The sequence below is a fragment of the Acomys russatus genome, chromosome 19 (assembly GCF_903995435.1).
Source record: "Acomys russatus chromosome 19, mAcoRus1.1, whole genome shotgun sequence".
Lineage (NCBI taxonomy): Eukaryota > Metazoa > Chordata > Mammalia > Rodentia > Muridae > Acomys > Acomys russatus.
In genome coordinates, this window is record NC_067155.1 from 15,714,314 (window position 1) to 15,739,204 (window position 24,891).

General features: G+C 54.5%; 2 protein-coding genes across 5 annotated transcripts in view; one reads left to right on the forward strand and one right to left on the reverse strand.

Annotated features, from left to right (window-relative positions):
• The first annotated feature begins 966 nt into the window (after positions 1 to 966).
• Znf574 (zinc finger protein 574) lies at positions 967 to 6,223 on the forward strand. 2 transcript variants are annotated; one of them, XM_051162561.1, is made up of 2 exons: positions 967 to 1,110; positions 3,464 to 6,223. In XM_051162561.1, the coding sequence occupies exon 2, from the start codon at positions 3,484 to 3,486 to the stop codon at positions 6,172 to 6,174; it is 2,691 nt and encodes an 896-aa protein (XP_051018518.1). In that variant the 5' UTR covers positions 967 to 1,110; positions 3,464 to 3,483; the 3' UTR covers positions 6,175 to 6,223. The 2 variants fall into 2 exon arrangements, with proteins under 2 accessions (XP_051018518.1, XP_051018519.1); XM_051162562.1 differs by lacking the exon at positions 967 to 1,110 and adding an exon at positions 2,603 to 2,658.
• A 10,066-nt stretch (positions 6,224 to 16,289) lies between these two features.
• The window catches only part of Pou2f2 (POU class 2 homeobox 2), a 67,752-nt gene continuing 59,150 nt past the window's right edge, over positions 16,290 to 24,891 (reverse strand). For 2 of the 3 annotated variants that reach the window (XM_051162600.1, XM_051162599.1), the window contains exons 6-15: positions 24,702 to 24,807; positions 24,505 to 24,596; positions 21,462 to 21,575; positions 21,142 to 21,283; positions 20,894 to 21,042; positions 20,637 to 20,813; positions 18,980 to 19,046; positions 17,390 to 17,591; positions 17,200 to 17,273; positions 16,290 to 16,909 (exon numbers count right to left, since the gene is read on the reverse strand). In XM_051162600.1, coding sequence (XP_051018557.1) covers positions 16,584 to 16,909; positions 17,200 to 17,273; positions 17,390 to 17,591; positions 18,980 to 19,046; positions 20,637 to 20,813; positions 20,894 to 21,042; positions 21,142 to 21,283; positions 21,462 to 21,575; positions 24,505 to 24,596; positions 24,702 to 24,807 — 1,449 coding nt within the window. In that variant the 3' untranslated portion in view covers positions 16,290 to 16,583. The remainder of the gene's footprint in view (positions 16,910 to 17,199; positions 17,274 to 17,389; positions 17,592 to 18,979; positions 19,047 to 20,636; positions 20,814 to 20,893; positions 21,043 to 21,141; positions 21,284 to 21,461; positions 21,576 to 24,504; positions 24,597 to 24,701; positions 24,808 to 24,891) is intronic. The other variant, XM_051162601.1, reaches the window with a different exon arrangement.

Sequence of the window (24,891 nt, forward strand, 5' to 3'; positions counted from 1 at the left end):
TCTCTGTGAGGCCAGCCTGGTCACATCGGGAGACTTGGTCGCAATCTGAATCGATCCACTATCTTCTTTTTTTGTTCTTTGAGACAGGGCTTCTCTGCGTAGCCTTGGATGTCCTAGACTCACTTTGTAGACCAGGCTGGCCTCGAACTCACAGAGATCCGCCTGCCTCTGCCTCCGGAGCGCTGGGAATAAAGGCGTGCGCCACCACTGCCGGGCTCGATCCACTATCTTCTTCTGGAACTCCCACGCCCTACTCTCAGCTTCTTCCAAAGGAACTTACAGAGCTTTTCCTTTTTCTCCCATTTCCCACTTCCTGTTACGTACTTCAGGTTTTCCTCTTCCTCTAGACTCCCTCTCCTAACGTTTCGTTTCCATCCCTCCCTTCCTCGTCTAACTCGTTTTTTCCCTTTTCCACCCCCACCCCTTAATAAAAAATTAAAGTCTTTTAGCCTCGGTTCCCCCCCCCCCCCGCGCGCCCTTTCACTCGGTGTCACTGCCGCTGCTTGGTCCCCTGTCCCGTTCACGCCGAGTGGTCTTCCATTTTCTACCACTGGCCCTGGGGGCAGGAGGGGGCCCTCGGGCTGCAATTCGCCGGCCTTGAGAGGATCGCAGGGGCTCCACTACCCGACACGCTGCCCAAACCCCTGCTCCGACGCTTGCCCGGCGCCCCCCAAGATGGCGCCTGCAGCTTCGCCCCGCCCCCCGACGTCATCGCGCCGCTCTCCGCTGAGCGCTGCCCTTTGGAGCCATCAAAGGCGGAGTCCATGAGGAGGCTCCTCCGGGGAGGCTTAACGGGGCGGCCAGTGAGGGAATGCTGCTAAAGGATTGGTTGGGCGCTGCGTAGTCCCGCCCCTGCGCGCTATTGGCCGAGGGCCCAGGAGCTTGGGCACCGATTGGTCTAACGGCACGGCCGGACGGCCGGTGATTGGGCGCGTGGCGCAGCCTGCGCGGCGGCCCGTGGCGGAAGGTGGGAGGGGCGTTGTCGAGAGCGGCCGCGGAGGAGAGCGAGGGTGCGGAGCAGGCGAGACGACGGGCGCTAGAGAGGACGCGGAGCTAGAGCGGCGGTGCAGAGGGACCTGCAACCCGGGGCCGGCGAGACCGCCGAGGCGGGTGAGTTCCCCCGGCGGGAGCGTGGAGGTCCGGCCCCACCCCGCGGCTTGCTCGCGTCATTCGGCCTGCCTGCACGCTGAAGGCCTGAAGGATCGCCCCCCCCCCCCCCGGTGCGGAGGGCGGAGCGGCCGTTGGCCGCTGGGCGCGCGGGACGGGCGGGGGCCGCGCCGGGGTGGCGGGTGGAGTTGTGTGCGGGGCTGAGTGAGGAGGGGCAGGGCTTGCGGGCAGGGGGCCGACCTTGGCGGGAAGGGGCGGTCTCAGGGTTGCCTCGGCGGACGGGCTCTCCGGTTGCATGGGGTAGCGGGGCCAGGGGTGGGTGCGCTGGGATGAGTCCGGGATCGAAAGGAGACGGTTAGAGGACTCTTGGGGTGCCGGGCTGGGGAGGTAGCCCGAGAAGGGAGGTAATTAATGCAGGGAGGAAAATCGATTTCTGCCTTGGAAAGAACTGAGGCAGAGGAGGGGTTTGAGGTATCCAGCTAAGGGAGGGATCCAGGTGTGGAAAACGGGGTTATATTGATCGTGGAAGGTCGATAAACCCGTGGAAGTGGGGGGGGGGTGAATACCCTGGAAAAGTGTTGACAGCGGTCTTTATGGTCTCATGGGTATTCACAGGTTGAGCTGGAGGGGAGGGATTGTTTTAGGTACAGGTAAGTAGGCCAAAGTGACTATTTGCCGGTCCTGGGTGTAGTTGGGGGAGAGAAAGAGATAGGAATTTGGCGGGTGAGAATGAGATGTATCACTTTGGGGGGGGGTGTCTGGGTAGTCCCATAGTTGTATGCAGGTGAAAAGGGCTAAGTATGAAGAAGAGAGCCTCTTTTTTGTATAATGATGGGGTTGAAGGGGACAGGGGAAAGGGTTAGGTTGGATAGCCCTGAACAAGATGACTCGTGTGTGTGTGTGTGTGTGTGTGTGTGTTTTCTTGCAAGAAGGAGAAATTCAATTCTTATAAAATGGGGGTCTGAAAGTTCCTGGAGTGAGTTAGGGTGGATCTGGGTCTTTTCTCAAAGGGAGGGGACCCCAAGGATTTAGCTTGATCCTCTGAAGTGTGCTTCTGGGATGGGTTAAGTAATTTGGGCCTGGACCTTTATCCAGAAAAGGGTGGTATTGGTTGGGGCGGGGGGGTTGGCACATAGGCACCCCCAGGTGAGTTACAGTGGCCTTAAGAAAGGAGTGATGTCACTGAAAAGGGGATCTGGGCACACTTGGGGGGCTTGGCAGGGTATGCTTGGTCTTGATGGGGCATCTGAGGGGTGAGAATAGTCTAGGGTAAAGGATTGGGCTTTTTGTGGAGATGTGCCTTCTAGGTAAAGGTTGATGACGTGGGCGCCGCCCCAGCCCCTCCCCCTCCTCCACACACCCCCCATCCACACACACACACCCCACTGGACCCTTTTCTTTTTCTCACAAACAAGGTTTCTTTGTATCACTGGCCTGTCCTGGAACTTGCACTGTAGACCAGGCTGGTCTGGAACTTACAAGAGACCCTTCTGCCTCTGCCTCTGGAATGCTGGAACCAAAAGCATGCGCCACCACGCCCTGCTGAGAAAGGTCTTGATGTGCTTAGTTTGAACCAGTTTTAAGAGTCTTGAGTTTCAGAAAGTAGGTATGGAGATAGGGTGGGCCAGTGAGAGGAAATTTGGAGGTTGGGTAACTGAGTGTGAGGAATCTGGTGGACATTGGTGGTAGGCAGAGGAGGCCTCAGACCACAATGCCTAAAACTAGAGTGCCGAGCATTGGCCTGTGCACCGGTTTGTGTGGTCCGAGTGTGAAAAAGGAGTTTGTGGGCCTGAGAGGAAGCAGACACTACAGAGAAGTGCAGCTGGGAGAAGCAGGCCGCGAGAGGAAGGGCTCTGTGGGGAGCTTGGCAGAGGGATCCTGCCCTGAGGGGCACGTGTTCCTGTTTGATGGATAGGGCCTTGAGAACCCGTTTTTGAGGTGTGGGAAATGAGAGGGTTGGAAAGGTCACAGGATCTGGTGGGTGGAGTTCAGTGCTGGTTAAGACAGAAGCCTTGGGGTAGAATCCCTGGAAGAGACCATTGGAGAGATTTGTGTTGCCTCTTCCTGTGGTCAGGGAAGGAAGGTTATTAGGGAGGGAAAATGTAGTCAAGAAGTTGGGGCCGGGTGTGGTGGCGCACGCCTTTAATCACAGCACCTGGGAGGCAGAGGCAGGCGGATCGTGGTGAGTTCAAGGCTAACCTGGTCTACGAGGTGAGCCCAGGATAGCCGTGGCTACACAGAGAAACCTTGTCTCGAAAAACCAAAAAAACAAGTTGGAGCAGGAAATGTGTCTGAGGTAACACAGGGAAAGAGCTGCCCTGGAGGATTGATGTGTCCCCGCCCTCCTTTCTCTCAGCCCAGGGCCTGGCTGCTGCCATGACTGAGGAGAGTGAAGAGACAGTCCTGTATATTGAGCACCGCTATGTCTGCTCCGAGTGCAACCAGCTCTATGGATCCTTGGAGGAAGTGCTGGTGCACCAGAACTCCCACGTGCCCCAGCAGCACTTTGAGCTGGTGGGCGTGGCTGACCCTGGAGTCACAGTGGCGGCAGAGGCCGCTTCAGGCACAGGCCTGTATCAGACCCTCATACAGGAGAGCCAGTACCAGTGTCTTGAGTGTGGGCAGCTGCTCCTGTCACCCAGCCAGCTCCTGGAGCACCAGGAGCTACACCTGAAGATGATAGCACCCCAGGAGGCAGTGCCAGCCGAGCCCCCACCCAAGGTGCCCCCGTTGAGCTCCAGCACCATCCACTATGAGTGTGTGGACTGTAAAGCTCTGTTTGCCAGCCAAGAAGTATGGCTGAACCATCGGCAGATGCATCTCCGGGCCGCACCCAGCAAAGCACCTGCCCCGGTTGTCCTGGGCGCCCCGGTTGTCTTAGGTGCCCCCGTGGGCCAGGCCCGAGTGGCTGTGGAACACTCCTACCGGAAAGCAGAAGAGGGTGGGGAAGGAGCGGCCGTCCCATCCACGGCTGCCGCCGCTGAGGTGATAACGGAAGTGGAGCTGCTCCTGTACAAGTGCTCCGAGTGCTCCCAGCTCTTCCAGGTGCCGGCCGACTTCCTGGAGCACCAGGCCACCCACCTTCCTGCTGCGGCCCCAGAGGCTGAGGAGCCTGTCAGAAAACAGGAAACCGTGGACCCCTCGCCCATTGAGGCAGCTGCATCTCAGCCTGACCCTCTGCCAGCCTCTGACCACAGTTACGAGCTACGCAATGGGGAGGCCATCGGGCGGGACCGCCGGGGCCGGAAGCCCCGGAGGAGCAACAGTGGGGAGTCAGGTGCTGCAGCCACCCAGGAACTGTTCTGCTCAGCCTGCGACCAGCTCTTTCTTTCACCCCACCAGCTGCAGCAGCACCTTCGGAGTCACCGGGAGGGTGTTTTTAAGTGTCCCCTGTGCAGTCGTGTCTTCCCCAGCCCTTCCAGTCTGGACCAGCACCTCGGTGACCACAGCAGCGAATCTCATTTCCTCTGTGTAGACTGTGGCCTGGCCTTCAGCACAGAAGCTCTCCTCCTGGCCCACCGGCGAGCCCACACCCCAAATCCTCTACACTCATGTCCCTGTGGGAAGACCTTTGTCAACCTCACCAAGTTCCTGTATCACCGGCGAACCCATGGGGCTGGAGGTGTCCCTTTGCCCACAACACCAGTTCCACCAGAAGAGCCTGCTATTAGCTTTCCTGAGCCAGCCCCTGCAGAGACCGGAGCGCCAGAGGCCTCTGAGCTCCCCGTGTCTGAGGAGAATGCAGTAGAGCCCGCAGCTCCGGGCACTTACCGCTGCCTCCTGTGTAGCCGTGAGTTTGGCAAGGCATTGCAGCTGACCCGGCACCAGCGTTTTGTGCACCGGCTGGAGAGGCGCCATAAATGCAGCATTTGTGGCAAAATGTTCAAGAAGAAGTCTCACGTGCGGAACCACCTGCGCACACACACCGGAGAACGGCCCTTCTCGTGCCCTGACTGCTCGAAGCCTTTCAACTCTCCTGCCAACCTGGCCCGCCACCGGCTGACACACACAGGGGAAAGGCCCTACCGCTGTGGGGACTGTGGTAAGGCTTTCACTCAGAGCTCCACCCTGAGGCAGCATCGCCTGGTGCACGCCCAGCACTTCCCCTACCGCTGCCAGGAGTGCGGAGTGCGATTTCACCGCCCTTACCGCCTGCTCATGCACCGCTACCACCACACCGGCGAGTACCCCTACAAGTGTCGCGAGTGCCCTCGCTCCTTCCTGCTGCGCCGGCTGCTAGAGGTGCACCAGCTTGTGGTCCATGCTGGGCGCCAGCCCCACCACTGCCCAGCCTGCGGGGCTGCCTTCCCTTCCTCCCTGCGGCTTTACGAGCATCGCTGTGCAGCTGCTGCTGCCCAGGCCCCACGGCGCTTCGAGTGTGGCACCTGTGGCAAGAAAGTGGGCTCTGCCGCGCGCCTGCAGGCACATGAAGCTGCCCATGCCGCTGCGGGTCCCGGAGAGGTCTTGGCTAAGGAGCCCCCGACTCCCAGGGCCTCGAGGGCCACTCGCACACCAGTCAGTCCCTCACCAGCAGCCATTGGTGCTGCAGCCTCTGCTGCCCCGGCAGCCCCTGCCCAGCGGCGGGGCCTGGAATGCAGTGAGTGCAAGAAGCTGTTCAGCACAGAGACATCACTGCAGGTGCACCGACGGATCCACACAGGTGAGCGGCCATACCCATGTCCAGACTGCGGCAAGGCCTTCCGCCAGAGTACCCATCTGAAAGACCACCGGCGCTTGCACACAGGCGAGCGGCCCTTCGCCTGCGAGGTGTGCGGCAAGGCCTTCGCCATCTCCATGCGCCTGGCAGAACATCGCCGCATCCACACGGGCGAACGGCCCTACTCCTGCCCCGACTGTGGCAAGAGCTACCGCTCCTTCTCCAACCTCTGGAAGCACCGCAAGACTCACCAGCAGCAGCATCAGGCCGCGGTCCGGCAGCAGCTGGCAGAGGCGGAGGCCGCCGTGGGCCTGGCTGTGATGGAAACCGCGGTGGAGGCTCTGCCCCTTGTAGAGGCCATCGAGATCTACACTCTAGCTGAGGCGGAGGCGGTCCAGATCAGTGGCTGATGCTGAAGGCCCTCCAGCGCCCCTAAAACCTGTGTATATATTGTACCCTCTCTCCTCTCTCCCACCATGTAAGTTCTGTAACTAAGTTGATTCTCTTTTCTGAGGGGCTTGCTCTGGGGTCCTTGATAAGGAAGGACCCGTCCCCCTCTCCCCACCTTCACCTCTTTGGTGGTCTCCAGATGAAGCAGTCAATAAAGACTGAGTTTGGACATATATGTGCTGTGTCAGGCCCTGCAAATATAGGGGTTCTGGGGATCATGAGGCCAGGCCTTAGAGCTAACTTCTCCTGGCTGCATTCCTAGCACCCCAGAAAGAACCTGGCAGGGGGTGCAGTGCAGTTTGTTGGATTGAAGAGAAGGCAGCCTGCGTCTGGGGTGTGCGTCTTTGAAACCAACCTCTTGTGTTAGGTGAAGGCAGCATGTCGTGCCACTAGAGGTCCACCGTCTGAGGAGAACCCTGCTGCAGTTCGTTTAGGCGGGAACCCAAACACTGAGAGGAATGTTGGTGCGCATCTCAGCCTGGTTGGGTAACCTCCTACAAAGCTGTCTGGATTTCTCAAACTAGATCCCTGAGGGCAGGCAGACTTGGTTGAGGTGTGAGGGGGAACAGTGGTTGAGGGAAGTTCCTGGGGCTCTACCCAGAAGCTGAGGAGTTGGAAGTCCTGAATATTGAGGGCTAGGGTAGGAGTGCCCGCCACCCACCCTATGCTATGCCTCAGCCAATAGGAAGGAGGTAATGGAAAGGCTGGTCAGCGCTAGGTTGTCTAGGATAGCCTGGTACCTCCCCACACACACACCCCGAGAACTGCAGATTGACTTGCACCTTCCACATGGCTGGGCAAGGTCACTATCCCCATCTCTCTGTATCTTGAGGTCAAGTTTGTTGACTGCCCAGACCTTGGGCCCACGCTGCCTCCTAGACAGGCTTTGATCTCGGCGACCCCCCTGCTTCCGCCTCTGTAGCTAGGGTGACAGGCCCCTGCCCTAGGGTTATGTTGCACAACCTTCACACTTAACCCTGCAGAGAGCATGTTTTACAGAGGCCGCCTCTGGGGTGACTTGGTGACAGGCAGTCAGTCCAGCCCACGGTAAGCCTGAGTTGAAGTCTGGTTTGGTTGAAGCATTACCTAACCTGTGTGCTGCCCTTTCCTTGGCCTTTCCCAGCAGGAAAGTGAAAGTGGCCTGACGATGAGTGTGCTTACCTTGCCTCTGAACCCCTTCTGCTCCAGAATTATTCCAGTTGTTGCTATTGGAAAGGAGGACACTGCTTTAGAGATAAAAGGAAGTCTGGGGCAGGGGAGACCTCAGACTTGCTTATCTGTTGCTCAGGTGAGAAGAGATGAGGCAACATAGGCCCAGCCAAGCCTCCTGCTATCTATAGTCTGTCTGTCTGTCTCCTTAATTTTCAAAATGGAGACACCTGTTACAACCTGGCAAGTGAGTCCTGCAGGTAAAAAGCCCTTGCCACACAAAACATGACTTTCCTTTGCTTCCTGAGAGCTCATGGTGGCACCAACTCCCAGAGGTTGTCCTTTGATCTCCACCCGTGCACCATGCATCGTGGCCTGCATGTGCCTGCAGTCACAGAATAGCAAACGTTAAAGGAAAAGGGCCGACTGTCCCTAACAGCTCCTTGAGAAGGAAGGAGTCTCACACGCAGCTGCTTTCCCACTAGGGTTTTTCTCAGTCACGGGCACCATCTTGAGTACCCACCTGCCCTGCAGGAAAGACCTCTAAGCAACAAACCAAAGGGCCAGGTCCTACTCCCTAGGGACAAAGGACACTCACCAACCAGCCTGCCCTGTGGGAGATCGGGACTACTGTACAGCCCATCTCAAGTAAGTGGTTAGGACAGTAGGATCCTTTATCCTTGCAAAACCAGGTGACAGGCAACTGGAACACGAGGGACAGGAATGGAGGGAAAACAGGATGCTGGCTAGCCACACTGTCATGGTGTTTTCAGCAGAGATTAACCCTTGACAGTAGAATGACCATCCTTCATTGTGAGCCTTAAAAACAAAAAAGCCTGGTGGTGATGGTGCACACCTTTAGTCCCCAGCACTCAGGAGGCAGAGGCAGAGGCAGGGGCAGGTGGATCTCTGAGTTCAAGGCTAATCTAGTCTACAGAGTTCCAGGCCAGCCAGGGCTACACAGAGAAACTACCTGGAAAATAAAAAAGCCAAGAAGACCTGACTCGCAAGTGTTCCAGAGGAGCCATGTTGGGTGGCTCTCAACTGCCTCTAAGTCCAGCTCCAAGAGGTCACATGCCCTCTTGGTGCATCCTGGCACTCTCACACATAGGGCACACACCAATACATATGAACACCTAAAAAGACCAAGTTGTCCAGCCAGGAGATGCATCACTGGCTATGACTCTGCTGAAACTGCAGGTGGCCTCTGAGCCATGGTCCTAAAGAAAGGTAACACCTCTAGTTCCCAGGCTCAGTGGCTGTTAGGTACTCCTTAAAACAAGCACTCAGCCAGCACATCCAAGGTGAAACCCAGGGTCCCGCATTGGGCAAGCGGCTACCAAAAATGATCTCGGGGGACCCTTTGGAGAAAGGCTTGCCTTACCTAATACTTTCCCTTTGTGAGAAAGGATTGCTTTGTGTGTGTGTGTGTGTGTGTGTGTGTGTGTGTGTGTGTGTGTGTGTGTGTGTGTGTGTGTGTGTTGGGGGTGGGGGTCAGCCAGCCTTAGGAATTGCCAGCCTGTACTACCACAGCCAGCTGTATTGCCTCCTTTATTTAAGAGTTGCAGAGACTGGTGGGTGGGTGGGGGAGCACTGGAGAGGTGGCTCAGCTGTTAAGAGCACTGTCTGCTGTTCCAGAGGTCCTGAGTTCAATTCCCAGCAACCACATGGTGTCTCTAATCCCCTCTTCTGGCATGCAGGTATACATGTAGATAGAGCATTCATATACATAAATATTTTTTTTAAAAAAAAGTTGCAGAAACAAACTAAACAGAGGAACAAATGGAGTGCTGCCCCACTAGTGGCTTACAACACTTGACCAGAGAAGCCAACCTGGCAGACCTGTACAGGTAGGTGGTGGTTGATAGAGGCTTCAAGACTACAGCGCTCCCAAACGTGTGTGTTGCAGGACCATCGGTGGTTCTTATTGCGGCCCCTTGAAGGCTGATGATCTTCCCCAACCATCACTGACTTTTTATTTAAAAAAAAAAAAAAAAAAAATTTTTTTAAGGGAGAAAAAGGAGGCTGGGCATGGTGGTGCATGACTTTGAACCCGCCACTCAGGAAGCAGAATTCAGATCTCTGAATTTGAGGCCAACCTGGTCTACAAAGCAAGCCCAGGATAGTCAAGGCCACACAGAGAAACAACATATTGAAAAGCTGGAAAAAAAAAAAAAAAAAAAGCAGAGGCAGGTGGATCGCGGTGAGTTCAAGGCCACAAAGCTAGTCCAGGACAGCCAGGGCTACTCAGAAACCCTGTCTCGAACAACTGAAAAGAAAAAAAAAAAAAAAAAAGTGAAAAAAGAAAGAAAAAATAATAGTGGTTCTGGTTATGAAACACAGGGGTCCTTGCACTTACCTGCACAAATGCTCTCCCAACGAACTCATCCACAGCCTACTTTCATCTGCCTAAACCATGCAGTCTAACACTTTTTCACAGCGTTCTCAAGGCCACCTCCCACTCATTTCTCCAATCCTCAGCCTCTCCTATTGGTTTGCCCAGATGCCAGCACCTGTGTGCTGGACAGGTCACAGTAAGCACAAAGGAGGCCTAGAGGCTCACTGTGGGCGCAGAAGGCATTAGGGCCGCTTCTGTTCTCAGTGGTGACATCTGAGAGTCTCCCTGGCCCTGACCTGTGAAGTCAGTTGCTCCTGCAGAGGGCTTTTTCAAGATGGCAGGATCAATTAGGTTTCAAAGTCAAGTGAGTATGAGTGAGTGTATGTGAGAGTGTGTTTGAGTGCATGTCTGTGTGCTGGGGGTGGGTGTTGGAAACTGAATCCCATGGCCTCGTACGTGCACTAGTAACTTACCACTGAACCATACCCTCTGCCCCCTCCCCCCATTGAGCCAAGTCTTACTATGTAGCCAAGATTGCTTCAAACTCAATCCTCCAGCCTCATATACTCTTTAAAAACAAAAACAAAAAAACCCAGCATTTCCCTGTGTAGCCTTGGCTAATCTTGAACTTGCTCTGTAGACCAGGCTGGCCTCAGCTCACAGAGATCTACCTGTCTTTGAGGCATAGGAGCAGAAGTGTGTGTCCCAGTACTGGTTTGGATTTATCAACTCCCTTCCCCCCCCACCCCACCCCCCACCCCGTTTTATTCTCATGTGTGTTTTATTGCACACGTTTTATTGCATGTGCAAGCTTACGGGACAACCTCACCCTGGACTTCACCAGTCAGCTATACTGGCTTGCCATCCCACCCCCCCCCAGGGATCCACCTCTCCCCCCCCCCCCCATCCCCCTCAGCACTAGGATTCTAGGAGGCCAGGCGTCTCTACATGCCTTCTGGGGCTCTTAACTCCTGACCTTGCACTTTAAAGCACAGACAAGCACTTAGGCCTGGTCTCACTGTATCCCTGGCTTCTCTGGACCTCTAGGTAGGAGAGGCTGGCTTCAAACTCAAGAGATCTGCCAGCTTCTTCCTTCTGTGTGCGGAGATTATAGGTGACCATCAGCTGGGCATGGTGGCGTGTGCTTTAATCCCAGCACTCGGGAGGCAGAGGCAGGCAGATTGCTGTGAGTTCGAGGCCAGCCTGGTCTATAAACGGAGTCCAGGACAGCCAAGGCTACACAGAGAAACCCTGACTTGAAAAACAAACACACATATTTCGGACCTAACCTGTGTGTGTGTGTGTGTGTGTGTGTGTGTGTGTGTAGGGAGGGAGGATGTTTTCTTGTTTGTTTTGAGACATTCCTAAAGCTAGGTTGGCCTTTGATCTTGTAGCTCAAAGGAGCCTGCTACTCAAGGCAGTCAGTCCTCTTTCAAATCCTGGAGTTACAGGGCCGGTCCAGTGCTCCCGAGGCAGTATTTGAACAGAGCAGTCTCCCCCTCCACACACCCTGATCTTAACTTCTCCAGACACAGGAGGCCAAGGGACACCAGACATCATTTCTCTCTGTACAGTTTTTAACTTTTTATTTTTTTGATGGTGGTTGTTAAGATGAATGACACAAGTTACAAAAACGGGGGCCTTAAAAGAAGCACATTGTACAATGAACAAGCAGATTGAAGTTAAAAACACGGAAACACTAACCCGCTACCACAAGAAGAGAGACAGGGGAGGGGGAGGGAGGGGGAGGGAGGGGAGGGGAGGGGCTGCCAACACAGGGGGCAGATAACCAAAAGAGAAGCTACCTTAATGGGCCTGGAGGAAAGGCAGGTCACTCCAGGGCCCACTCCCCTGGCCCACTACTTACCAAGGCTTTCCACTCCTGCCCCCTCCACCCGGGGACATTCAAGTGAGTAGTAGGTGAGGGGCAGCCACACACCAAAAGCGTGGAGCCAGTCAGGTCTGTACAAGGTTAAGTGGTCACACTGCCCTAGTGCCTTGGCATCGGGAGGTGATGGTGGTGGCAGTGGGCTGCTACCAGGAGCCAGAGGAACTGATCCAAAAAAGACCAGAACCCCCAAAGATGTCTGCCCTCCCCCTCCCGGCCCTGCTGTGATCCAAAGGCCCTCCTCCGTTTAGGAGAAGCCACTGTCACCCTGCAATCACATAAATAAATAAATATTGAGCCCCTGGGCTTGGAGGACAGGTTGGGAGAAGGACAGCAGGGTTAGAGGAAGGGGGGGGGGGTAGGTGGCATGGGAAGGGAGGAGGGGTCACAGACAAAGTAAGTAGTTGTCTCCGTACCAGCAACACTTCTGGATTTTTTTTTCTTTGCTCCTTTTGTTTGTTTAGGAAGGAGCTAACACCAAGGACAAATACTTAAAAATATACATTATTTTTCTTTCTCTTTTTTTTTATTTTTTATTTTTATTTTCCGCCTTTGTCATCATCGTCTTGCTTTGGAGACTGCTGAGGTCAAAGTTTAAACCGCACAAAAGAACTGCGGCTTGAAGGTTTTTTTGTTTTTGTTTTGTTTGGTTTTTTTTTTTTTTTTTTTTCTGTTTTTTTTTTTTTTAATTTTTTATTTTTGTTTTTTAAGTTTTTATTCTAATTTTTTTTTTTCACTTTTTTTTCCCAACGTATAAAAAGGTAGCGGAGTTGTCTGTGGTTTTTTTTTTTTTTTTTTTAATGGTTAAATCTTTGGTTTGTTTCTTTTTTTCTCTTGGAGGCCTTTATCTCTCGCACTTGCCTTTCTTTCCCACTCAGAGACCAGTGGGGGCCCGCGTGTCTCAATCTTGCTCAATCTTGCTCACTCGGCTCTCTCACTCAGTTCTCGCTACCCTGGGTGAGAGGGAGAGACAAGTACCCTGGGAATGGCCTGGGTAAGACAAACTAGTCACGTCAAGAGGTCACAACCCTGACTTGACTACTTCCTGGCTGGATCCCCCCAGGCTGAGGGGGGCCTGAAGACGCCCTTGGTCTTCCAGGAAGATGTGTAAACCCCCTCTCCTGTCTTAGACCCAACTTCTAAAGGAGCTGGGGAATGCTGTACCTCACCCTCCCCTAAACACACATCCAGCCTCTCCCACTTCTAGTCCCTACCCTGGTGCCCCCGCCCCTCCCCCCCAGAAGGGTACAGAGAGGTGGTTTAGTTACTGGCATTTTTAAAAATTTATTTTTGGCACAAAAGACCCACCATTAGGGCAGACCAGTCTCTGTTCCTCCCTTAAGCAAGGGGTCAGGGCTGGGAGAAGGGAAATTCCAAGGTCTGTTCGCACCCTAGCTGTTCTCACCCAGACCCCTGGACCACCACCTGACATCTAAGCTGGTGCAGAGCCTGGCCTGGGGTCTCCCTCCCCAACCCACATAAAGCTCCCTAGCCCTCCAATGCTCTCACTCACACACAGACACACGGACACAGGCTCTGTACAGACCACAAAATAAAAACGATGAGATAGTTTTGTTTCCCGGAGTCGAGACTGGGGTGACTGGAGTGGAGGGGCAGGTGGGGGTGGGAGTCTTCCCCCACCTTTCCTATACCTGGCTCCCCCAGCCCCCAACCCCTTGCCCTGGCTGGCCCCCAGCCAACGATATTTGGTTTTTTTGTTTTTTTTTTTTTTGTTTTTGTTTTTTTAACATTAAAGTTCTATGAGGTATTTGGTGCCTTATCTCGAGTCCTCGGGGAGGAGAGGGGCCCAGGGTGGGGGGGAAACCTGGGGCTCTCCTGCCCCTCCCTCCCACCCTCTCACCCTTTCCCAATATTTGGTTTCACAGCTGTAGTTAAAGCTTGGGATTTGGTTATTTTCCCCCTTCCAGGAATTTTTTTTCCCCTTGTTTTTCATTTCCCAGTGTGGGGGTTGGATGGGGAGGGTCCCCACCACCCCCAGCTGCATGGGGGGGTCCCCTCCACCAATTTCAGGGTTTCTGCCCCATCCCTGTCCCCCATGTTCTCCTCCTCTTCCTCACCCCTCCACCCTGGGGTAGGGACTTGATCAGGAGAAAGCGGGGTGAATCGGGGTGTTGAGTCCTGGATTTTCTTTTTCCTTTTTTTTTTTCTTTTTCTTTTCTTTTTTTTTTTTTTCCTTTGTTTTTTTGTTTTTTTGGCTTTTTTTTGTTTTGTTTTTTTTGGTCTAGAATCATAGTTTCTGTTTGAGTCATCTCCACCGTGCCTTCCTTCCATGCTGCCTGTCTTCTCAGAGGGTTTGTTTTTCTGGTTGCAATTCCTTTCGTTCTACCAAGCTCAGGAGCCCCTGGGCCCCGTCTTCCACCCTTGGATTGGTTGGGTCCAGGCCCTCTCGCTAGCCAGCCGCTTTTCAGGAAATTAAAATGGACAAACTCAGGGGTGTGGGGAGGTGGGGCGTTGGTTCAGCAGAGACTCTTACATTCCAGCGAGGGTGGGTGGACGAGGTGCCCCATTGGTGCTTGGCTGGGAGGGGCAGCCCCTCCACCAGGGCTCAGGCAAGGCACCCAAGGCCCTGTATCATCAGCCTAGAGTCGCCGCTGCCTCCTGTGTAACTAACCTAGGCCAACAGTTTTGGTCCAGGTGAGAGAAGAAGGGACCAGAAGAAAAGAGAACGCTGAGTCCTGGGGGGCTCTGGCTGCCTCTCCTCTGAGTGTCCAGGATGGAAAGGGGGCCCAGGCCCTTGCCCGGCTCTCCCCTTCCTCTGCTCCTGCCCAGCCAGGGGCAGGGGTCACTCGGATTTCAATGGCTCGCGTCCTTCACAGCAACACTTTGGTTTGAGAAGAGATACAGAAAGGAGATCAAGAGATGTGACGCAAGAAGAGGGGGAGAGAGAGATAGACAGAGAGAGAGAACAGAAACAAATCAAAAATCAAAGAGGGAATCAAACCATCCAACAGTTGGTTTTTCCTTCATCCATTCTTTTTTGCTTTCCTTTTCTTTCTTTCTTCTTCTTCTTCTTCTTTTTATCCCCCCCCCCTTTTAAAGCTTTTTCAGTTGATTGGTGGGGAGGGTGCTTGGGGCCCTTCACCCACGTCCCTGACACCCTCTCTCAGTCCCACCCACCCACCCACCCGCTTCCATCCACCCTGGCTGAGGGACAGGCCCTGCCCCAGCCATACACCCCCTCCGGCTTTCCGAAAGACAAAGACGACGTCCATGAGGTATTTATGAGAGAAAGAAGCATCCATCATTCCATCCGCCTTGGCGACCAAAGGCCTGGACCACCCTGCAGGGCTTGGCTCCACCTTGCGGCTCCTGTGTTCTTGAAGAGTCTTCCGTCTTCTTCTTTCCCATCCCATATATATCTATCTATCTATATATATATCTATAAATTCTTTTTTTCTAGTTTTAATTTATTGTTTGGTTTTCTGTTTTTGTTTTTGTTGGGTTTTGTTTGTTCGTTTGTTTGTTTTTGGTTCAAAACTTTGTTGGCCTCCATGATAGAAGGAGGGCAGGGTGGCTCCCAGCAGCGTCTCCTCTTGCCCACTGTTGAGCTATGTCCAGGGCTAGGCAAATACAGGGTCCAGCCAAGACTCACGGAGGTCTCACGGACGGGAGTGGTGGCCACCATAGTGCCCTCTTGCATGGGCAACCACAGGTCATGGCAATGTCACCGCCATGTGGACCCTGATGGAGAGTCCGTCCATCCGGAGGAGCTCACTGGGGTGTGTGCGTGCGTGTGTACACTGGAAGGCAGGGACAGACGGGAGAGGTACCTGCCAGTGCCAGAAGGGGCGGGGGGTGGGCGGAGCGAGGCGAGTTAAATCTTTTTGGTTTCTGGTTAATGTTAGAGAACGTGAAGATCCCACGGATAGGCACTGGAATATGATTTTTTTTTTTTTCAGGGAAACTGACAAGACATGATGGAGAGAAAGACAACTTGGATGCCCTCTCCCTCATCCTCCTTTGCCTGAAACAACCACCTTCCCGTAGACTGGGGAGGAGGCGGACTCCAGAGCACAAAGGGTGACGGGGCTGGGGAGGGCCTTTTCAGAGCTGGAACTTGGCAAAAAAAAAAAAAAAAAAAAAAAAAGGCCTAGCCCACCCTTCAAAGGTAAAGGGGGAAGAACAGGGAACGAAAAAAAAAAAAAAAAAAAAAAGGCCCGTTCCCAGGCCTTCCTCTGAACTCTCCCCAGGCTGGGGGTGGTGAAGGGAGGTTAAAGCGAGGCCCCCTGCCCTGTCAGGGAGAGCTGGGGGGAGGGGGACAGGGGAGAGGGGACACATGGAAGGGATACACATTCTGTTGAGCACAACGCTAAAAATTCTGTACATCCTTTGGATGAAAGCTACTGAATATTTGGTGTAAGGTTGTTCGGGTCCTTTCTCTTTTTACCTTCTAGAAAAGACCATTTGGCAGGTGGCTCTGGGCCCTGGGCCTCCTGCCCCAGGCAATGCCCTGTCTCCATTGGCCCAGAGCTGGGGCTGGGCCAGCAAGCTGGCACATTCTCTGCCCACCCACAGTGGGGTAGGGTTAGGAGTTGGCCCGACAGCCAGGGCTCAGCAGCATGAGGTCCGACCTGCCCGAGGCTGTTCCACTCCTGGCTGAGGGTTCTTATTTGGTGTCATAGCAGTGAGCACTCCAAGATCTGGCTCAGACTGGTTTTTGGTTTGTTTGCCTTGGGGGGGGGGGGGTTGGTTGCTTTGGGGTTGTTTTTGTGTTGTTTGTTTTTCATCTCTGGTTCCATTAGGGCAGCTGGTTTCTGTTGAGAATATTTTTGGTTTTCTTTTTCGTTGGTTAGGGTTTTCTTTTGTTTTTTGGTTTTTTTGTTTTTGTTTTTTGGTTGGATTTTTGGTCTTCCTCCTTTGTCACTCCTGCTCTGAGGATCCACTGTGTCTCCCACCAGCCTCCTCGCCCTCTCCTGGGCAGAGGACCAAGGTTGGGGGAAATCAGAGGAGTAGGAGGAATGCCTGGTGAGTTTTCACTCAGCCTTGGACCCGGCCTCGGGTCCCCCTGGGCCTCCAGGGGTCTGTGCTGCCACCTCACTGCAAGTGGAGGACGATGAGGATGAAGAAGATGACGAGAGGCCAGGAGACTTGCTGGAGATGGAAGCTGCCACGGCTGCAGCCGCCGCTGAGACCAGGCCCACACCTGGCGGGGCACTGAGCAGGGGCAGCCCAGCGTGGTTCAAGAAGAGAGGCGAGGTCACTAGGCCGGGGCTCCCTGGGGCCGCACCAGCTGCGCCCAGCACCAGATTCCCGCTGCCATCAAGGCTGGTAAGGGGCAGGGTTCCACCAGAGGCCAGGGCTGGTGGGGAGGGGGAGAGAGAGAGGCTGAGCTGGAGGTACATCAGCAGGCCAGGGAGACCTGCACCTCCTTGTGCCCTGCCTGAGTGCCCCCTGTCTCCCAAGTCTGTCCCACTGACTCCCATGAACTGGTACCCCTCACACCTTCCCCAAAGACAGATGGGGATGAAGAGACGAGCGATACAGTGAGCAGGGGCAGGCAGGATGGCATGGCTGGGGCAGCAATGAGAGGGCTCGAGGCCCCGAAAGGGCAGGGCTGGTGGCAATGGGGTGACATGAGGCAGCACGCACCTTGGATGGTGGCCAAAGGGTTGTTGCTCATGAGGGCTGGACTCAGCCCAGAGCTCAACCCTACCATTGTGCTTCTGAAAGAGGAAAGCAGAGGCATGAGCGAGGATAGGAGCCCACGGAAGAATTGGGGGGGGTGCATCTCCCCACCCTGAAAGCGGCTGCAACCTCCCACTTGTAGCTGCGCACTTACCCCGTGCTGGGGTTCAGGCCCGACAAGCCGATAGCCGAGTGGCTGCCTTGAGGGCTCGGGTTTGTGCTGTTGGTGGTGACCGGGGGTGGGGGAGTGACAGAGGGGATGGAATTGAGGGGGGGCGCGGCTCCGCCCCCACCCCCACCCCCTCCTGCTGTCCGGCTGGGGTGGAGCGTCCCCACAGCTGAGGATAAGGTAGTAACTGCCAGAGAGAGACAGAAAGATGTGTCTTTAGCTTCCTTTATCAAGGAAGCCTGCGTCAGCCCCTGTTGCACACCCAGAGTCTCCTCACTCAGAGCAGAGACACACTGTCCGAACCTACTCCCCAGAATCCTCATGTCCACATCTCATGACAGTAGTCACACCAATCGCTGGCACTGCCTATCTGCGAACCGTGCCACAAACCGCTTTTTTTTTTTTTTTCTTTTTCTTTTTTTGATTTTTCAAGACAGGGTCTCTCTGTGTAGCCTTGGCTGTCCTGGACTCGCTTTGTAGACCAGGCTGGCCTTGAACTCACAAAGATCCTCCTGCCTCTGCCTCCCGAGTGCTGGGACTAAAGGTGTGCGCCACAACGCCTGGCCACAAACCACTTTGACTTGGACAAGAAATGGGTTGTCCAGGAGACACGGCCCTAAGGCTCTCTGCGGGGGTTGGAGATGAGTCCAGGAGACACGTGTGCTGCTGGAAGCTCAGGAGTGGGCAACTTGAGGAGAGCCACTGAGGGCCAAGCTGCTCTGGCTAGCCTAGAACCCAGGCTTAGTCCGGCCTGTGTCCTATGATAAACATCCCAAACTCTCTGACCTTCAGTTCGTTCCCTCGTGGAAAATGGGCCCAATCTCATGAGCCGAGTGTGAGAATTTAGTCAGTCCATATATTTTAGAAAGAACCTGACCAGTGAGTGCTGGCTACTTCTCACTAATTTAGAATACTGTACCTATTATTTCTTAATCCCAGAGGAGCAATATAGCGTTTGTCTCGTGATATATATATATATATATATATATATTTTTTTTTTTAATAGGCTGGAGAAGGGCTCAGCCGGCAAGAGCACTGGCTGCTCTTCCAGAGGACCTGGGTTTGGGTCTCGGCACCCACAGAGCAGCTCACAACTGTCAGCAACTCCAGTTCCTGGGGATCTGATGCCCTCTTCTGGCATCTATTTGGTACTGTGTGCTCATAATGCTCAGAAGAAAAAAAAAAATGCTCATCAATAAAAAGAAATAAAACGTTTAAAAGAAATAACAAGGCTCTGTGCACTAAGTGAGCTCCATCACAAAGCACCAGCTTCCCCTCCATCTTTCCAGAGCACACATACGCACAGATTTTGCGTATGAATTATACACTCGCAGAACTCACAGAAGCCAGGGACAGTGAGCATCCACTCCCAGCAACCTCCACACCTTCTCACAGGGAACCTTAGAGCCGACTGCTCTGGTAGACAAAGCGAGGGGCTGCCCTGGGCTCTGTCTGCGCCCCACCCCCACCCCTCAGCCTGAGCCTTGAGGTCTGAGGCTACCCAGCGCCACCTCTGACCCTCAGGCTGTAGCTACGCAGTGTCCTCCCGATCTCCCCCCTCAGCTTGCCCCTAACCTGTTGTGCTCAGACTGCTAGAAGCTTGGGACAATGGTAAGGTCCCTGCGCCCCCTTGGGGTGTGACCTGGGAAGAGAAGAAAGTCCGATAAGGCATTGTCACAAGGTAGCCTCCAGCAGTGTTCCCTGTGCACCAGACTCACATCGCTCCCCCATGTGGGGTGGGTAAACAGGGCTAGAGGTGCGTCACCCTCCCTTACATGTACCCCAGGTGATCCTGTGCCACAAGCAGGAAGCACAGTGATTCTCAGCTGAGATAGCCCCCAGCCCCCACCTCTCCTCTGACATTCTCCTGTCTCGATACTGTCCCTGAGTCTTCAGTGACTGTGCCTGAGCACCTGGGCTGTGGCTCCTGCTGTGGGTGCTCCTAAAAGGAACGCACCTGTCTTTGAAATAGAGTCTGGCCAGCCTGGACTACAAAGTAAGTTTGAGTCCAGCCTGGGCTACATGTCATGAAATCATCTCTTCAAAAGAAGGTTGACATTTCAGGAGGAGGAGGACCAGATGTTCTGAGCCTGTCCCCACAAAAGAAAAACACCCCCAGCACTTGGGAGGCAGAGGCAAGTGGATCTCTGTGAGTTTGGGGCCAGCCTGGTCTACAAAGTGAGTCCAGGACAGCCAAGGCTACACAGAGAAACCCTGTCTCGGAAAAAGAAAAAGAAAAAGAAAAAGAAAGCAAAATAAATAAATAAATAAATACCGACCAACCAACCATGTGGTATCTGCCCCCTGCAAAACAAAACATAGCTGGGCGGTGGTGGCGCACGCCTTTAATCCCAGCACTTCGGAGGCAGAGGCAGGTAGATTGCTGTGAGTTCATGGCCAGCCTGGTCTACAAAGCAAGTCCAGGATAGTCAAGGCTACACAGAGAAACCCTGTCTTGAAAAACCAACAACCAAAAATAAAATAAATAAAAGCCCCTGCCCACCTTCCACTCTCACATTCCAGCCACACTGAGGTTCAGCAGATCTTGGCCTCTAAGCCTTTGTGCATGCTGGGACTTGCAGAATGTGGTCCTCTGGGTAGTCCCCTCCTTTACATGCCTGGCTAACTCTGAGTCCCCCCTTCCTCCCATCCCTAGAGTTGAGGGGTTTCTCTCTGGATTATCACAGCCCTTTTCACAAACAGGAATCCCAGATGTGTCTGATAACTAAGAGGACCCCTGTGCAGCTACAGTGCTGGGGGGGGGGGTACCTCACAGGTCTAATGGTGGGGCCCTTCCTGCCTCTGCGGGTGGGAGCCAGGGCATCCCCACCTGGACCATGCTACACCTCTCCACAGTAACATCTCTGTGACAACACCGTCTAGCTATGTCAGTGTATCTGTGAGAGTTTGTACCCACCACAGAAGACAGCAGTTTGAGGCCCCGAAGAGGGTTTGGTAGGTAAAGTCACTTTGCTGTCAAGTCTGACGAGCTGCATTTGATTATTTGGAACCTACACGGTGCAAGGAGAGAACCCGACTCCACTCAGGTTGGGTGACATGGTTTCCTGGAAAACTGTCCCTTTGTGACTGCTGTATATGTGACATACTCTCCCCAGAACCTCTAAAGACAAGTCTCCTGGTCTCTAGTCTAGTAAGTTTCATACCAATGGCTACAGGCTTGTGCCCCCGCCCCCCCCCCCGTCCCCCACCCCCATCCCCCAGCTTCCGGTACCAGGTGAGGGCTGTAGCTGGTGGGCTTCCCCGGGCTGGGCAGTATGGGGGCCGCGCTGCAGGGGTTGATGCGTTTCTCCTTCTGGCGCCGGTTGCAGAACCAGACGCGAATCACTTCCTTCTCCATGTGCAGCTGTTCGGCGATCAGCAGGATCTCCTCTGAGGTAGGCTTCTGGTTCTACAAGGCAGAGAAGGCTGGTGAGCTGGGTCCTTCCCGCCTGATGATGCCCTTCCTGGCCGCTAGGGGGCGAAGCTCACCGCTAGGAAACTCTTCTCTAAGGCGAAACGGACATTCGTCTCGATGCTGGTCCTCTTCTTGCGTCTCCTCCCCGGCAGGCCGTCGAAACCCAGGCTGGGGCTGCTCAGCTGGTTTGGGCTGGGTAGGCTTGAGTCCACAGACATAGTTTCTGCAGAAGACAGGAGACAAGGACATGAGTGATCACTCCCGCCCTTGCCCCATCACTAGTCCCCTGTGCGCCCACGCTGGAGCCTCTGGCCAGGCTCACCTGCATCATTGAGCCACTTCTCCAGGAGGGGCTTGAGTTTGCACATGTTCTTGAAGCTCAGGTTAAGGGCCTCGAAGCGGGAAATGGTCGTCTGGCTGAAGTCGTTGCCATAGAGCTTGCCCATGGCCAGGCCCACATCACCCTGGTCCAGAGGGGAGGAGATGGGGTTTGGAAGTTAGGGCGGGGGGGAGGGTTACTGGTCCAAGGCCAGATCCAAACACTCCAACTGATTCTGACCCCTGCATCTTCGTTCCGTCACCCCAACCCCACCCCATCCCTCCACCCACCCACCCCCGCCACCCCATAAGGTGGTCCCAGACCTGCGTGAAGCCCAGCTTGATGCGGCGTTGCTTGAAGGTGCGAGCGAACTGTTCCAGCTCCTCCAGATCACTGGGCTCCTCTGGGTGGGTCGGCGGCTCCAAGCATTTTGGGGGCTGCGGGTGGGAGAGGTGCGGGTCGGGCAGCGTGGGGCGAGTCACAGCCTGGTATGTTGGGCAGGTGGATGGGATGCGGGATGGAGGACCCGGATGGGGCTAAGCCATGGTTGTGCACCTGCGTGCTTCAGACTCCCCCCCCCCCCTTGGCTCCCCAGGATACCCACACTAATCGCTAATCCTGTGAAATGTTTCCCTCTGCTGCAAGCCATGAGGCTCTCAATTACCACAACTCGTTACCTTCCCTTAGAGACCCGAACTCCCAGAAGGAGCAGCTGGTGTCTTGTGCTGATGGCTCAATGAGCTCAAACCGTAAATCGGGTGGGGGTAGGGGTGGGGGCGCACGGTGACTTCTCAGGTAGATCAGCCTGAGTCTTAATCTTCCTGGGGGGGGGCCTACATCCCCTCCCATAGAATATAAACTGTCACTATGACTCTGCCTGCCCACTGGATTAAGTTACTTTTATTTTTATTTTTATTTTTTGGTTTTTCAAGACAGGGTTTCCCTGTGTAGCCTTGGCTGTCCTGGACTCGCTTTGTAGACCAGGCTGGCCTCGAACTCACAGAGATCCCGCCTGCCTCTGCCTCCCGAGTGCTGGGATTAAAGGCGTGCGCCACCACCGCCCTGCCAGCCTACTGGATTAGTAGGAGGTTGAAAGTACTAATAAGCACAGTGTTCCAAGCGTGTAGGTACCGAGTGAAGGCTGAGGTTCCGTCTACAGATATGGCAATAACCTGTAGATATCTGGACTACACGTGGGTACTATATGGGTTGAGAATGCTGAAAATGGGGAGGCGGTGTGCGTGGAGGACCGGAGGCATATGGGATCTATCTTAGGCTCTGTTTCACTGTGGTTTAAAATGGCACTAAAAATATTAAAGACCCAGCAGCAGCAAACATGGAGTTGCTTGAGAACAAGGCAGGAGGATTCTACTTTTAAGGCCAGCTTGGGCTACAAAGTGACTTCAGTGCCAAACCTGAGCAACTTAGAAAGCCCATCTCAAAATAAAGTGTGAAAAGAGGGCTGGGGTGTGGCTCAGTGGCAGAGCCCCTGCCTAGAATCCCTGAGTGAGGGGCTGGGGGCATGGCTCAGTGGTAGAGCCCCTGCCTAGAATCCCCCAGTGAGGGGCTGGGGTGTGGCTCAGTGGTAGAGCTCCTGCCTAGAATCCCCCAGTGAGGGGCTGGGGGTGTGGCTCAGTGGTAGAGCCCCTGCCTAGAATCCCCCAGTGAGGGGCTGGGGGCGTGGCTCAGTGGTAGAGCCCCTGCCTAGAATCCCCCAGGGAGGGGCTGGGGGTGTGGCTCAGTGGTAGAGCCCCTGCCTAGAATCCCCCAGTGAGGGGCTAGGGGTGTGGCTCAGTGGTAGAGCCCCTGCCTAGAATCCCCCAGTGAGGGGCTAGGGGCGTGGCTCAGTGGTAGAGCCCCTGCCTAGAATCCCCCAGGGAGGGGTTGGGGTGTGGCTCAGTGGTAGAGCCTCTGCCTAGAATCCCCCAGTGAGGGGCTGTGGGCGTGGCTCAGTGGTAGAGCCCCCGGCCTAGAATCCCCCAGTGAGGGGCTGGGGCGTGGCTCAGTGGTAGAGCCCCTGCCTAGAATCCCCCAGGGAGGGGTGGCGTGTGGCTCAATGGTAGAGCCCCTCCCTGCCTAGAATCCCCCAGTGAGGGGCTGGGGGCGTGGCTCAGTGGTAGAGCCGCTGCCTAGTATGCTCAAAACCCTGGACTGACTCTCTACTATTACCAAAATACAAATAAATAAAACAAAGCCTTAAAAATAAGTAGTTTGGGGACTGGAGAGATGGCTCTGCGGTTACGAGCACTGCCTGCTCTTCCAGAGGTCCTGAGTTCAATTCCCAGTAACCACATGGTGGCTCACAACCATGTATCATGTGATCTGATGCCCTCTTCTGGCCTGCAAATATATATGCAGGCAGAGCACTGCATACATAATAATAAAGAAATAAATCTTTTAAAAAAAATAAGTAGTTTGCAAAGAGAGAAATAACATAGAGATGGAAGGGAAAACAACTAGGGGGCTGGACAAGAAGCAACACCTCTCTGGTGTTTAAAAAAAAAAATTGAAAGATTGGAAGCAGGTGGTTGGTACAGGGATGCCTGTCATCGTTGATGCCCTAATATTCTGGAGTGGGTGTGTTTGGGAAGTCATGATGATGTGAATCCCGTTGGGTTCAGGGCATCACTTTGTGATCAGACACACCCAACAGTTTGGTAGCAGCAGGTCTCTCATCCAAGGAGGGGTAAGGACACCACCCCCCACAGCAGGCAGGGCAGCTTTAGCGGCCAAGTGAGCTCTGACGCTGTTGTTACAGGGTCACCTAGACTTCCAGGGCCTCTGGCACTTCCTAACAACGTGGCCAAGACCTGTGTGGGTCTACGAAACTTTTCAGTCTTTCTGTCAGAGTTCACGTGTATGTGTATGTGTGTGCGTGTGTGCGCGCGCGTGCGCGTGCATGTGTACATGTGTGCATGCACATATATGCAGTGGCAGGTGGAAGGCTGAAGCCAACAGCAGGCAGGTGTCTTTCCGCAGCTGGTTAGGTTGGCCGGCCAAGGATCTGCAGGTCATCAACCTCAATGTCCCCCAAGGATGAAATTAACTTGTATACTCAGCTTTCAACCTGGGATATGAGGAGTCCTCGAACTCAGAGCCATTCCCCCAGCCTCTGAGTTCAATATTTCATTGATTTTTTTTTTTTTTCCAAAGGCATTCGTATTTAGAAACGCTTGGGGATCCTTAGTCTGGTTTGACTACCTCCATTCTATGAAGGAGGGAGCTGACCCAGACATGGAGCCTACCTTACCCAAGTTCCTACAGCCAGTTAGTTGGCAGCAGGGTAGGGCTGGTCCTCGGCGCTCCCCCTGCCTCCCCACCCCACTCCACTGCTAGGGGCCTGATAAACGCAGTGGACAGACTCACCTGTGTAGGAAGCCCAGCCCGAGGCTGGGAGGTCAGGAGAGCTCCCTGGGTTTGCTGAGGTAGCTGGAATAGGTTTGGCGTCGGTAGCAGGCCTGGAGAGACAAGGACACAGCCGGTGAGTGGGCGGGGGGTGGGGGGGGGGAGGCGGTGGGATGCTGAAAGTACCAGAGAGGGCGTCGACTGTGCTGAGGTCTCACCTGGCTGACTCTGCTGGGCCTGTGGCAGCAGGAATTGAGCGGGTGGCTGGAGGTGGTGGCCGGGGACAAGGACCAGCTGTTGGAGCTGGAGAAGTTGCTGTATGTCCTGGGCAGAGAGGGGATGGACGGGAAACACACACTGAGTCCTAGCTGCCCGCCCTCCCCCCCCGTCAGCCGCATGTGAACCCCC